Raw genomic sequence first — 14,154 nt, 5'->3', positions numbered from 1 at the left:
GCTGTGGAAAACTAGCCCGCAAGTTCACTTTAAAGAAGGGTAGAGGCCGGGCAGTGGTGGTGCACACCTGTAATCCCAGCACTCAGGAGGCAGAGCCAGGCCGATCTCTGTGAGTTCGAGGCCAGCCTGGTCTACAGTGCGAGATCCAGGATAGGCACCAAAACTACACAGAGAAACCCGTCTCAGGAAAAAAAAAAAGCAGGGTAGGAAAGAATACATCAAATGTAGCGTGAAAATGACACTTCAGATTGGGGACACCAGACGGGACAAACTGCACGAGCAGGAGACGGCCACCGCACAGGAGACACGGGGGCAGAAATGCCCAACTCTGGGACAACGCAGGACGAGCTCAGAGAGCCCATTCCCAGCCAGCGCTGTTTTGAGGCGGCACATTAGCTCACAGAAAGGCCTCTAGCATTGGCTCCACAGGTCTGCCATGATAACCAGGCTGAAGTGGACAAAATCAGGAACCAGGAAGCAAAAGGGCGGTGTGGTCAGTGTGGAAGAGCAGTCCAGCCAGGCCTGGGCCCCCCTGGGAGACGGAGGTTTCCTCAGACTCAATGCTCAGGAGGGGCTACTCAGGTCTGCAGTCAAAACCAGCCAGGTACAAGTCAATCTCCTGAGGCAACTGAGGGAAAGCAAGTGTCTTGTCTACCAGATGTCGTAGTTCGGTTAACTCAGAGCTAGAACTTTTCAGAAAATCTGGGGGAATACCATGGCAGAGCCTGGCTCGTGACTCTACAGTCTCCCTCAAAACCAGCTGGCGGCCGTGCGGCTCAGCAGATGCTTCAAGGGCTGCAGCACACTGCAGTAGGCAAGAGGGGCGCAGCTAGCCCCCCTCTGGGACAGACTCCTGCGTGTGGTGTTCAACTGCACAGCAGCAGAAAAAGCAAGTTTCCCCTGAGCAGCACAGGGCCCCACCGAGAAGGTTCCCCGGAGCTGGGCATGGAGAAGGAGCAGACCATGCAGTGCAAGGTGTCACCTGGGGGTGAGAAAAGCAGGGTCTCCGCAGTCCAGCTCCCCATTACAGAGGGTCTCCGGGGACAGCTCGGCCTCGCTGCCCTCACCGTAGTCTTCAAAATGTTCCTCACTGCCAATCACCATGACGACAGCCTGGCTGTGGGAGCGGGTTCTACAAAAGACAGACAGAAGCAATTCTGAGTCACAGCCATAGGCACCTGCTGGGACGTATACTATTTGATAAGGCACAAGCCTGAGTCACATCATCCGAGGAGCCACACACTGCAAAAACAGACCAGAACCAGAAACAGGTGAAATGGATTTTCAGTAATTGTCCTACTTAACTCATTTACTAACAGATATGAAATTGCATCACTCCAAAGAGGCTGTTCCTCTGGGATAAGCGAGACAGTAGAGTGACAGACCATGCTAAGGGTGGTCAGTAGGGTCAGGAGGGCCTATGCTCTTTGGCTAACCACAGTGCTCCAACAGGGCTGCAACTTCCAGTTTGACACCCATGAAACTCACACACATGGCCAGTTTGACACCCATTAAATTCACATACATGGCCAGTGTTAACAGCTAGAGACCTCATCAGTGATACTGTAGGATCAGCTGGGTGATGGTGGTCCTCACCTTTAATCCCAGAACTTGGTAGGCAGAGGCCGGTGGATCTCTGAGTTCGAGGCCAGCCTGGTCTACAGAGCTAGTTCCAGGACAGCCAGGGACACACAGAGAAACCCTGTCTCAATTTAAAAAATATATATATATATATATAACATGAAAAATGCCACAGATAAACAATTCATAAGTTTTTAAATAACTTTTTTTGGTAGTGCTGGAGCTAGAACCTAGGACTTGTGCACATCAATCATGAGGCCACAGCACAGTCCATCAGTTTTAATAAATAAATAACATGTAACAGTATACTATGGCCGGGCGGCGGCGGCGGCGGCGGCGGCGGCGGCGCGGCGGCGGCGGCGGCGGCGGCGGCGGCGCACACCTTTAATCCCAGCACTTGGGAGGCAGAGTCAGGCCGATCTCTGTGAGTTGGAGGCCAGCCTGGGCTACACAGTGAGATCCAGGACAGGCACTGTAATTACACAGAGAAACCCTGTCTCGAAAAACCAAAAATTAAAAAAAAAAAGAAGGAAAGAAAGAAAAAAAAAACAGTATACTATTACACTTTTAGTGTTTCTTGTCATTTTGGTTGTGTTGTTTTGTTTTGCTTTGAGACAGGGTCTCACTATGTAGCTCTTGGCTACCCTGCAACAACTGTATAACCAACCCCGGCTGGCCTGAAACTCACAGATCTACCTGTCTCTGCATCATGAGTGCTGCCATTAAAGGTGTGTGACACCACACCTGTCAATTTTTACGTTTTTAGTGATATATTTATTTATTATTTATTACATCCATATGTGGCCAATGCAGGGTATCACAAAGATATGTGAATATTTTGTCCTCCAGCTCTGGCTTCAAGATCGGGCTAGTGTTGGTACACACCTTAATCCCAGCATTTGGGAGGCAGGGGCAGGAGGGATCTCTGTGAGTCCAAAGTCAGCCCGATCTTCATGACAGACAGAGCCACATAGTGAGACCCTGTTTTAAAAAAGGATTTTGTGGCTGGGTGGTAGTGGCAGTGCATGCCTTTAATCCCAGCACTTAGGAGGAAGAAGGAGATGAATCTCTGAGTTCAAGTCCAGCCTGGTCTACAGAGAGAGTTCCAGGACAGCCAGGGCTACACAGAGAAACCCTGTCTCAAAAAAACCAATAATAACAACAACAATAATAATTTTTAAATGTGCTAATGGGTTGAAGACGCAGCTCAGTTGTTAAGAGTGCTTCTGAAGATGAGCATTAGCTTCTGGGGCTGGGGAGATGCTCAGAGTACTGACTGCAATTCCAGAAGGTCCACATGGCAGTTCTTAATTGTCTGTAACTCCAGTTCCAAGGGATCCTATGTCTCTGGCCTTTGCAGGCACCTGCACTCACATGCACATTCTGGCACACAAACACACACATACACATATTTAAAATAATAAAAATTAATTATTCTTAAGTGTTTGTGCAGTACACAGAAAGATTAGAATTGATCCATGATACTGCATATAACTGGTCCTGGTGGTACACACCAGTAATCTCATCACTTGAAAAAGATCAGAAGCACATCATCCTTGTCCACAGAGCAAATTCAAGGCCAGCCTAGGATATATAAGGCCCTATTCTTCCCTTTCTTTCTTCCTCTCTCTCTCTCTCTCTCTCTCTCTCTCTTTCTTCCTTTCTTCTTTTTTTGGTTTTTTTGAGACAGGGTTTCACTGTGTACTGGAACTCACTTTGTAAACCAGGCTGGCCTCAAACTCACAGAGATCCACCTGCCTCTGTTTGGGACTAAAGGTGTGCATCACTACCACTCAGCTATATGAGACCCTATTTAAAAAAAGAACTGTGCTTACAAACCTCAGAAGACTGAGTGAAGGTTTATCTCTTATAATTTCTCTGTCTCTACAGACAGACCCTGTAGGACATTAAATCCAGGAGTGTCCTAGCAGGAGAAGCGTAAGGGGATGTCAGCTGGATGGACAGGTGCAGCTCCACAGAGACAGGAGGAAGCTACATATGACCCTGACTGTTCCTACCATTGCAGACAGCACAGCTTAGGGAATCCACATGACACACACACGCACGCACGCACGCACGCACGCACGCGCCATGGGTACAAACCTGCTGGGGAGCATCAGCAGTGCACCATGGTCAGGCTCCTCCATCGTGTCTAGGCACTCTGAGGGTACAGCTGAGCCACCAGCGCTGTCAGCGTCCCCCTCGGGCTGAAGCTCGGGGTGCACCAGGGTGCTGGTGTCCTCATCTGTGAAGGTCTCACACTCACTGTAGGTACTCTCAGACCCCATGTATGCGCTGTCGGTCACCTCATTGGCCTAGGAGAGAGAACCAACAGTTAGCCCGGACAGCTACGGAGGCCAAACTGATAGAGGACACAGCACCACCAAAAACAACAACCATATTCCTAAGCATTGATGTTAGCTTATAAATCAGGACTCAGCACATGTGTGTGTCACACACACACACACACACACACACACACACACACACACACACACACACACACACACTTGTTGCAGACTAGACATAGGGCCTCTGAGATGCCCTATGTGATCTGCCATTTAACTGTACCCTTGGCCCCTTATTTTTAAAATGAAAGAGAAAAGATAAAAATATGCATAGAGCTGCGCATGGTGGAGCCCACCTGTATTCCTGGCACACAGAAGGCAAGGTAGGAAGACCATGAGTTCAAGGCCAGCCTGGGCTAATAGAAAAACGTTGTCTCAAAAAGACAAGTGTGGAGTCGTTTTCAAATCAGCTGAATAATAATGAATCTAAAAGATACAACGCATCCCAGAATTACAAATATCCCCAATAGAACCACTTGGTTTGTGGTTTTCAGAATGGACATTACTGACAGTAAGGAGTAGAGGCACAAGCCACCAAGCCCAACGATCTGAGTTCAGTCCCCAAAACACACATGGTAGATGAGGACTGACTCCCCAAAATTGTCCCTGGACTTCCACACACATATTGTGGCACCTCCCCACATAAACACATAAAAATTAGTAACAATAAAAATGTATAAAAATCAAATTAAGATATCATCATCAATAGCTATTTTTGCATGTTTAGGCTTCTGCTGGCTTTTTGGGTTTGTTTGTTTGTTTGTTTTTTTCCTTCTTTGATTTTGGTTTTTTAAGACAGGGTTTCTCTGTGCAGCTCTGGCTGTCCTGGAACTTGCTCTGTAGACCCGGCTGGCCTCAAACTCAGAAATCCACCTGCCTCTGCTTCACCAGTGCTGGGATTAAAGGCATGGGCCACCATGCCCGGCCAGGATACTGCTTTGAAATGTGAAGTCAAGGTGTAACTTCTAATGCTCACTAGTCAATCATCAATGTCTCTTTCCCAGTCTGTTTTCCCCTCTGGACAGAACACAGCACAGAGCTCTACTTAGGGCAGACAGTCAGAATTTAAATAGCACCAACGAACTGAAAACCAAAGAAGGGTAAAGGAGGGCATTTCCTACTTAAAGTTCAATTTTAATTACAATGAAGCTGCAAGTCAGGGTAAGTCTCTGACATTTCATAGTCAGAAGAATCTGAGGTTAACAATTTGTAAATAGCATTTCTGAAAACGTGCAGTTCTAGCAGGAAAAAGATGCCCTTTGTCCCTCGGGTCTGGTGTTCAAAGGAGTGCAAGGAGTCTGCAATCCCCCAGGAAGACCCGAGCCTCCAGGCTGATGAGAAGCCAGCTCTAATCTTGTTAGCCCCACTAACAGCATGTGGCCTGAGCTTCGACCACAAAGGGAGAGCCGTAAGTACTCATCTTAAGGTTCCAGTGGACGACAAGGGTGGGCACTTCTTAGAGCAAGAAAGGAAACAAGACCACACAGTCATGCTTCCAAAGGGTACAAAATTCATCAACACTAAGTACTTCGTAGAAAGCAGCGCGTCAAAATCTAAAACCAAAGCCAGACAATGGTGGTACACACATTTAATTCCAGGACTCGGAAGACAAAAAGGCAGTTAGTTCTCAATGAGTTCAAGGCCAGCATGGTCTACATAGTAAGCTCCAGGCTGCTGAGGTGATATAGTGAGACCTTGTCTTTAAAAAACCCTAAATGAAAAAGCGACCTTTACTTCTGTTTTACCTGTACACCCAAGCAGCTCTCTCCTAAATGAGGCAGGCCAGGACTCCGTCCTGCAGAAGCCAGTTCAGACAGGCTGGCACAGCAGGCAGGCACATGCAACTGTCCAAGACCTGACCTACAGGAGATGGTGGACAAACAGGACACCATCCTGTATAGACTCCTGATAGTCCATGATGGGAGGCTGATAGTCACTTACCCAGTCACTAAGAAAACACTGTAGATTTCTGAGAAGAATGAAAACAAAGACTAGACATGGTTCATTAGCAGTAAGCAAAAACTTCTAAAAGAATGTTGTGCCTGGTGCACAAGTATGGCCCCACAAGAGACCCTGCTCAGCACCAAGCTGTGGGAGAAAGGAGCAGGAAGACCCATGAGCTGGACATCTAGGCCCCAACACTAACCTGGCAGGACCTTCCAAGACCTGAGTAGGCTGTTGCTTATAATAGAAAGTGATCAAGCCAGGCAGTGATGGTGTATGGCTTTAATCCCAGCACTTGGGAAGCAAAGGCAGGTGGATCTCTGTGAGTTCAAGGCCAGCCTGGGCTACAGAGTGAGATCCAGGACAGGTACTAAAACTACACAGAGAAATCCTGTGTGTGTGTGTGGGGGGGAGGGAATGACCTTGAGGAAACTTTAAAAACTTTGACTTATATTTTTGTTTTATGTGTATGAATGTTTTGCCTTCATGCACGCATGTGCACAACATGTATGCTTGTTGGTCTCCTGGAACTGGGGCTGTGGGTGGTTATAAGCCACCATATGAGTGCTGAGAATTGAACCCAGGTCTGATGCAGGAGCAACAATCGCTCCTAACTGCAGAGCTATCTCTCCGGCTTGAGGCAGCTTTTTAAAAGTCAACTCAAGGTGGTTTTTTAGCAGACTTCTTTCTGTCTCATATTGCTTTGTTTGTACTTTTTTTTTTTAAATCTTACTGGCCATTTGCTTGTATAATATGGTTTCTGATTGTGTTTTTATGAGTTTTGTTTTTGTCTGTGTGTCTCAGGGTGTGTTTCTGCGCTTTTTCGTGTTTTTTGTTTGTTTGTTTGTTTTTTTAAAGATTTATTTATTTATTATGTGCCAGATCTCATTAGAGATGGTTGTGAGCCACCATGTGGTTGCTGGGAATTGAACTCAGGACCTCTGGAAGAACAGCCAGTGCTCTTAACCACTGAGCCATCTCTCCAGCCTGTTTGTTTGTTTTTTAATTTGTTTGTTTCTAAAGAAAGAGACAGAAGGTCTAGAGTTGGATGAGTAGGGAGGTGGGGAGGAGCGAGGAGAAAATGGGGGAGGGGAAACCATGATCAGAATTTTTGTATGAATTTTCAATTAAAAAAATAAAAATATCAAAAAGCTACACAGAGAAACCCTGTCTCAAAAAACCAAAAATAAAATAAAATAAATAAAAATAAAAATATCCCCAGGCGGTGTGGCACGCACCTTTAATCCCAGCACTTGGGAGGCAGAAGCTGAGTCTGAAACCAGCCTGCTTGGTCTGTAGAGTGCGACCTTGTCTCAAAACAAAACAAGAAACGATGACTCATCCAGGAAAGGCACTTGCCATCAGGCCTGATGACTGCAGTTGGATCCCCAGGACCCGAATGGTGACCTCCACACCTGCACCGTAGAATGTGTGACCCCCTATTAATGTAGTAATTTGTTTCTTGAAGCCAACCCACATACACTCACTGCGCTCACTGCTCTGCCCTGGCCACGTGCACCCAGATTTTCCAGCATAGCTTGGACACTGGGAATAAGTGTAACAAGGTCTCAGTGCAGTTAGCACATTCCTTCCTGGGATGGAAGAGTCTGAAGGCTGGAGCCCACTCATTACATGGAGTTCTCACGACGCTGAGGGTGGCGTCTCTGGGAGCACAGGCCAAGGATGGCACCTTCCTTGGAGTTTAGGCAGAGTGTTAGGACAGAATCAACTCTACCAATGTCTACATCTCCATCTGTTCCACAGATCCTGGAGGGAGGCTGTGGGACACAATCTCAGCTCATTTCTGCAGGACCGTGGAGTAACTGCAGAGCTCCAGTCACAGAGAGGGCCACGGTGACATGTGTAAACTTCAAAGGAAACAAATGAGGTCAAGGGGTCCCATCCCCAAGCACTGCAGAAAGTACTCAGGGTCCTCTGTGGGATGTGGGACACAAACATGAAGCCCCCAGATTGCTAATAGTCTACCAGATGCAAGTTAGCCACAAAGAAAGGAGACCGGACTCTGAGGTGCTGGGAGGACATCTAGGCCCCAACACTAACCTGGCAGGACCTTCTAAGACCTCAGAGTAGGTTGTTGCTTATAATAGAAAGTGATCAAGCTGGGTAGTGGTGGTGCACGCCTTTAATCCCAGCACTCGGGAGGCAGAGCCAGGCAGATCTCTGTGAGTTCGAGGCCAGTCTGGTCTACAGAGCGAGCTCCAGGACAGGCACCAAAACTACACAGAGAAACCCTGTCTTGAAAAACCAAAAAACCAGGCACCATAACCCCGACCTTGGAGCAGAGTTCTACCGCACAGTTCATGACACAACACAAACACAGCACACAGCCTCACCCACTGGACTCCATCCATCAGCCAGTTAGAACAGCTTTGCCGAGAAGACAACACTCTATAGCACCAACTTCTAAATTTTTACCTACTACCAAAGTAAAGACGAACTCACTTTAAAATCAAAGTGCCTTAAAAAACTTCCCAATGTGTCGTTACATTCACTAGGTAATCGATCATCTAAGGCACTGAGAGACGGATGAGACCCTTAATCCAGGCTATCAGTAATGACTAACACTGCCTGGCAGCTCCCACGGTCCGGGCTATGGTTCCTCCCTCCACAGAAACAGAATTCAGGCACAATCCAGGCACAGCACACTCTCGGGTCTCTTCTTACCCTCAGGTGATGGCCAAGTACCTTCACAGGCCTGTCTCTGGGCCCAGGCTCCGGGAAGGGTGTGTTGCTGGAGATGACCTCCTGATCGCGTGTCCCCGCTCACCAAGTCACTGACTTCTCTTCACTGGCTGTCACCTCCTGTTTGCTAGCCATGCAAAATCCATGGGCCCACCTGGAGGCACATCCCCACCTCGGAGAAAGTTTAACCGGCTCCCAGACACGCTCTGTTAAGCTGCTGCCGGCCAGGTGGGGAGGAGCAAAGTCCGGGAAGGTCCTCACTGGCCTTAACAAACAGGCAGGGAACAAAGCGCAGCAGTCTGGGTGGACACTTTAACCTTCCTGATAACGGCTTGTACAAAAGACACATTCTCATCAGAAAAGTGGTCTCCCTAGCTCCCAGCAGTGGGAGAGGAGGGAGGCACACAGAAAGCACAGCCAGGACAATTCTGGGACACCCTTATCACCTGGTCCTGCTTGTTCTCCTGGTGACTTCCTCACCGCTCCTCCAGAAACCCCGATAAGTGGTCTCTACCCACTGTGGCGTGGTCTGTCCTCCCTTGGCCTATTCAGATTCTTGGACAATGAGCTTTCTTTTCATGATTATTCCTGTAAACAGCACCAGCAACTTAACTCAGCCCCCTAACTCTCCCCAGCCTCACTTAATATTCTCCTGTTACAAGCTAACGCCCAAGGGGTCCCCAGGAAAGTGGTAGTGGGAGCCAGGACAGCTAGTAGGAACCCCTAACAGGGATTGCTCCTGAGCGAGTACCTGCCCCATGATCCTACCAGCATGTGCCTATACTCACCAAGTTCCACCAGAATCCACAGGGCTACCAAGAACTATCTTCAGCAATTCAGTAAAAGGCTAATTGTCTCTAAGTACCAAATAGGGCATCTGGATTTGACACATAGATTCTCCACTTTAAAAAGAAGCCAGGATCTCAGTGCTTAGGAGGCAGAGGCAGGTGGATCTCTGTGAGTTCAAGGCCAGTTTGGTCTACATAGCAAGTTCTAGGACAGCCAGGGCTATGCAGAGAAACTCTGTCTCAGAAAACTAACAAACCAACAATAAGACGTTTGACATTTCTTTTAGTTGTTTGTTTGTTTGTTTGTATGTTTGTTTTTTGAAACAGGGTCTCACTATGTAGTTCTGGCTATCCTGGAACTTACGGTAGACCAGGCTGGCTCAGAGATCTGTCTGTCTCTGCCTCCTGAGTGCTGGAATTAAAGGAGTGAGCCACCACATCTGACAACATTTTTTTTATAGTCCAGGCTGGCCTTGAACTCACGATGTCACCAAAGATGACCTGAATTTCTGATCCTTCTGTTTCCCCCTCCCAAGTGTGAGGATTGCAGCCTGCACTATTACGCCTAGCTATTTGGTTTTAAAGAACGTGAACTCTCTGTAAGTTTATGAACTTACAATATCTAGTTCTGAAAACTGCACCCGCAAACCTGAAAAAGCAAGACACGGAAGAAACATGGGCACAACTGAGAGGAGCAGGTCTGAGAGGGAGCTCAGAGACACCCAGGAAAGGCAGAGACACCCAGGAAAGGCAGAGACACCCAGGAAAGGCAGAGACACCCAGGAAAGGCAGAGGCACCCAGGAAAGGCAGAGATACCCAGGAAAGGCAAAGACACCCAGGAAAGGCAGAGGCACCCAGGAAAGGCAGAGACACCCAGGAAAGGCAGAGACACCCAGGAAAGGCAGAGACACCCAGGAAAGGCAGAGACACAACTCGGCAAAACCAGCCAGGGGCACATGGGGCAGCCAGAGTGCAGGGGACTGGCTGAGCGGGAAACGATGCTCTGTGAGGCTGTCACAGAGACACGTCTTCACGTGCACACTGCGAGTGTTGGTCAACAAGGAAGCACCAGCTGTGCTTGTCACGGGAACTGTGGCAGGCGTCGTGCGGAAACCCTCGGCAGTTTTTAAAAAGCAAGCAGAAACGTAGAAATGCTTCTTCCATCAAAAACAGAATTAGAGTGCTAAGAGGGAAAGAAGGCTCAGTGGTTAAGGGTGCTGACTGCTCTTTCTTCCACACAGGCCAAGTCTGATTTTCAGCACCCATACTGCGTGGCTGACAAATGCCTTTAACTCCAGTTCCAGGTGACTCAATGCCTCTGGCCTCCAAAGGCGCCTGCACTCAGGTGCACTTACACACACACACACACACACACACACACACACACACACACACACACACACACACAATTAAAAATAAGTCTTTAAAAGAGAAATTAGGATTAAAAAACTCAGGCCGGGCCGGGCGGTGGTGGTGCACGCCTTTAATCCCAGCACTCGGGAGGCAGAGGCAGGTGGATCTCTGTGAGTTCAAGACTAGCCTGGTCTACAGAGTGAATTCCAGGGCAGCCTGGTCTAAAGATTGAGATTCAGGACAGGCACCAAAACTACACAGAGAAAGCCTGTCTCGAAAAACCAAAAATCAAAACCAAACCAAAAAAAAAAAAAAAAAAAAAAAAAAAACCCTCCAGTAGTCCTCAGAAGGAATCCATTTAACATTTCAGGGTCCAGCCCCTCCTGTGACCAAGGACCTTCTGTGATAAAGCACCTTGCATCTCGCCAGCCGACAGAACTTAGAAGGTCGAAATGTTGCAGCCACCCCTTCTGTCAACACACCTCAGGCTCGGGTGGGGCTCCACATTTCCAAGAGGGGTCTCCCCGCATTGCCCAGCCAGCTCGGAACCCCTGAGCCCAAGGACCTTGTCTCTCAGCCACCCTGAACACAGGACAACAGCACCATGTGTGTTTTGTAAAGAAAACCCTGTAGACCGGCCAGATGACCCGAGACTCAGCTCTCGCCAGTCTGCTGGGCAGTTACAGTGGTCTGCCTTCCTTGGCTGTCACTTTGTCCCCAGCTAGGTGACAAGGAGCCCCAAGTTTTAAGAGACACCACACCGCACAATCCTAGTTTCCCCAGGAGTGGACAGCAAGGGATACAGGGCAGGAGGCAGCTTAGTCAATGTTCCCAAACACCGACAATTATTTTTAAGTTCACAGGGGGAAACCTTCAACGTCTTGTGCTCTGCCTCTGCCTGGTAGAAGGGGACACCACAGAGCCTAACTACCCACAAACCTCTACTCCACAACAGGCCCAAGAGATGACTCTTGACCATGCAGATACCGGGCCCAACTAGGCCAGTGGGAAAAGTCTGTGGTTTCTGCCACAGCCCCGCCCCCCACCCCCCCACCCCCCCACGTGCACAGGGCACAGCGCTCGTGAAAGCAGCTGAGGATGCTCCCTGAGCGGAAGCTGCAGTGCAGAGGAAGGGGAAAGGGAGAACCCACGGTCAGGAAAGCACTTGCCTCGTAGGTGACAAAATCGTCAAACTCATCGGCACAGGCAGGGGGCTCTTCATCTTGGACAGGCTCCACACTGTACAGCTGGCCATCAGGATCTGTGGAGAGAAGAGCCGGCCTCAGCAGGCCATCCAGTGCTGTCCAGAAGGGTCCACAGTGGAGGCACAGTGTGTGACTAGGACTCCTGAGGAAGAACACTTCTAAGGCTGAGCTGCCATGACGAGGGGGGAGGGGAGACACTGTGACTACCGGAGTGAGTGTACCTCAAGTTGAGGACTCCAGGGGAGGAAGCAGGGGGGAGCACGAGACCACATCCCTGGGGAGACAACAGTGATTGCTAGGGTGCTGGGAAGTTGGTGTGTACATAATTATTATTTTTTTTTTTTTTTGGTTTTTCGAGACAGGGTTTCTCTGTGTAGCTTTGAGCCTTTCCTGGGACTCACTTGGTAGCCCAGGCTGGCCTCGAACTCACAGAGATCCGCCTGGCTCTGCCTCCCGAGTGCTGGGATTAAAGGCGTGTGCCACCACCGCCCGGTGTTAATTTTTTTTTTTTTTTAAGAACCAAACAAACATGCAGAGATGACCAGCCACACTAGTGGAAACCCATGAACTGTGGACTAATAGCTATGGAGCCCCCACAGGACTGGACTAGGCCCTCTGGATACAGGAGACAGCTGTTTAGCTTGAACTGTTTGGGGGGCCCCCAGGCAGGGGGATCGGGACCTGTCCCTGGTGCATGGGTGGGCTTTTGGAGCCCACTACCTATGGTAGGACACCTTGCACAGCTGTTGCAGCGGGGAGAAGGCTTGGACCTGCCTCAGCTGAGTGTGCCAGGCTCTGCTGACTCCCCATGGGAGACCTTGACTTGGAAAATATGGGATGGGGGGTGGATTGGGGGAAAGGATGGGGAGAGGGAAGGGGGGGAAATCTGTGCTTGGTATGTAAAGAAAATAGAAAATTTCTTAATAATACCCCCTGCAAAGAACCAAACAACATTGAAAGGAAAAGTGCAGGATATCAAGTTCTGCAAACACATACAGCCTTGAGAAGGGGCTACATACAAACCCCTCATCGTTACCAGGATCTTGTCTGGTGAAACATTGAGCAATGTAGTGTCAAGGTGTGTTACACTCAACAGTTTCGTTTTCCTCTGTTATATCTTGTGTTTGTGTGTGTGCATATATATACATAAATATGTATATGTATATAAAAGTGGGTTTGGACTGGCAAGAAAGTTCAGTGGACAAAGGTACTTGCCACCAAGCCTGACAAGCTGAGTTTGATCCCTGGAAGCCACATCGTCAAAATACAAAACCAAGACCCAAATGTTCTCTGACTTCCAGACGCACGCCATGATATGTATGTGCCCACACATGCATGCGTGCTCATACCCAGTAAAAAAATATATAGTGAAGATATTTCAAAATATGAGGTTGGGTTTAAATTTTTCTTTATTTTTGAAACAGAATTTCTGTGTATATCCCTGGATGCCTTGGAACTCACTCTGTAGACCAGGCAGGTTGGCCTCGAACTCACAGAGATTCATCTGCCTACTTCTGCCTCCTGAGTGCTGGAATTAACACCGTGCCCAGACGTATTTTTATTATTTATGTGTATATCATGTGTGTGTGAGTACCCACAGAGGCCAGAAGTGGGGATTAGATTTCCCTAAAGATAGAGTTCCAGGCAGTTGGGAATCACCTGCAATGGGTGCTGGAACTGAGCTTGGTCCCTCTAGAGGAACAGCAAGTGCTCTTAACTGCTCAGCCACCTCTCCAGCACCCATGAGCTGTTGCTGTTGCGGTTTCTTTCCAAGGCACAGTCTTGCTATATAGCCCTGGCTGGCCTAGAATTTGCTATATAGACCAGGCTGGCTTTGAACTCAGAGATCTGCTTGCCTCCATCTCCAGAGAACTTTGATAGAAGGTGTGTCCCCCAGAAAGTTGTTTTTATTTTTATTTTTTAATAAGGTACATTTTTTAAAGATTTCTTTTTTTATGATTTTAAATGTATGGATGTTTGCCTGCATATATGTATGTGAACACCATATGCATCCCTGGTAGAGGCCAGAGGAGGGCATCAGATCCTCTAGAACTGGCATTTTAGGTGGCTATAAGCTTCCATGTAGGTGCTGAGAATCGAACCCAGGTCCTGTGCAAGAGCAGCTAGTCTCTTAGTTGTTAAGTCATCTCTCCAGCACCTTAGAAAGTAAATATTAACAGAGCACCAACTTCCTAACTCAACGTCAGAGACATTTTCTAAACACTTCAATT

At 48.3% G+C, this 14,154-nt stretch overlaps 1 protein-coding gene across 4 annotated transcripts in view; it reads right to left on the bottom strand.

Annotated features, from left to right (window-relative positions):
- The window catches only part of Rab11fip3 (RAB11 family interacting protein 3), an 84,516-nt gene that overhangs the window by 22,422 nt on the left and 47,940 nt on the right, over positions 1–14,154 (bottom strand). For all 4 annotated transcript variants that reach the window (XM_028854680.2, XM_028854678.2, XM_028854681.2 and 1 more), the window contains 3 exons: positions 11,888–11,979; positions 3,685–3,896; positions 983–1,132 (listed from right to left, as the gene is read on the bottom strand). In XM_028854680.2, coding sequence (XP_028710513.1) covers positions 983–1,132; positions 3,685–3,896; positions 11,888–11,979 — 454 coding nt within the window. The remainder of the gene's footprint in view (positions 1–982; positions 1,133–3,684; positions 3,897–11,887; positions 11,980–14,154) is intronic.

The sequence above is a fragment of the Peromyscus leucopus genome, chromosome 8b (assembly GCF_004664715.2).
Source record: "Peromyscus leucopus breed LL Stock chromosome 8b, UCI_PerLeu_2.1, whole genome shotgun sequence".
Classification (NCBI taxonomy): Eukaryota; Metazoa; Chordata; class Mammalia; order Rodentia; family Cricetidae; genus Peromyscus; species Peromyscus leucopus.
Note: the sequence above shows the minus strand (reverse complement) of the source record. Positions and strands in the feature narration are given on the sequence as shown.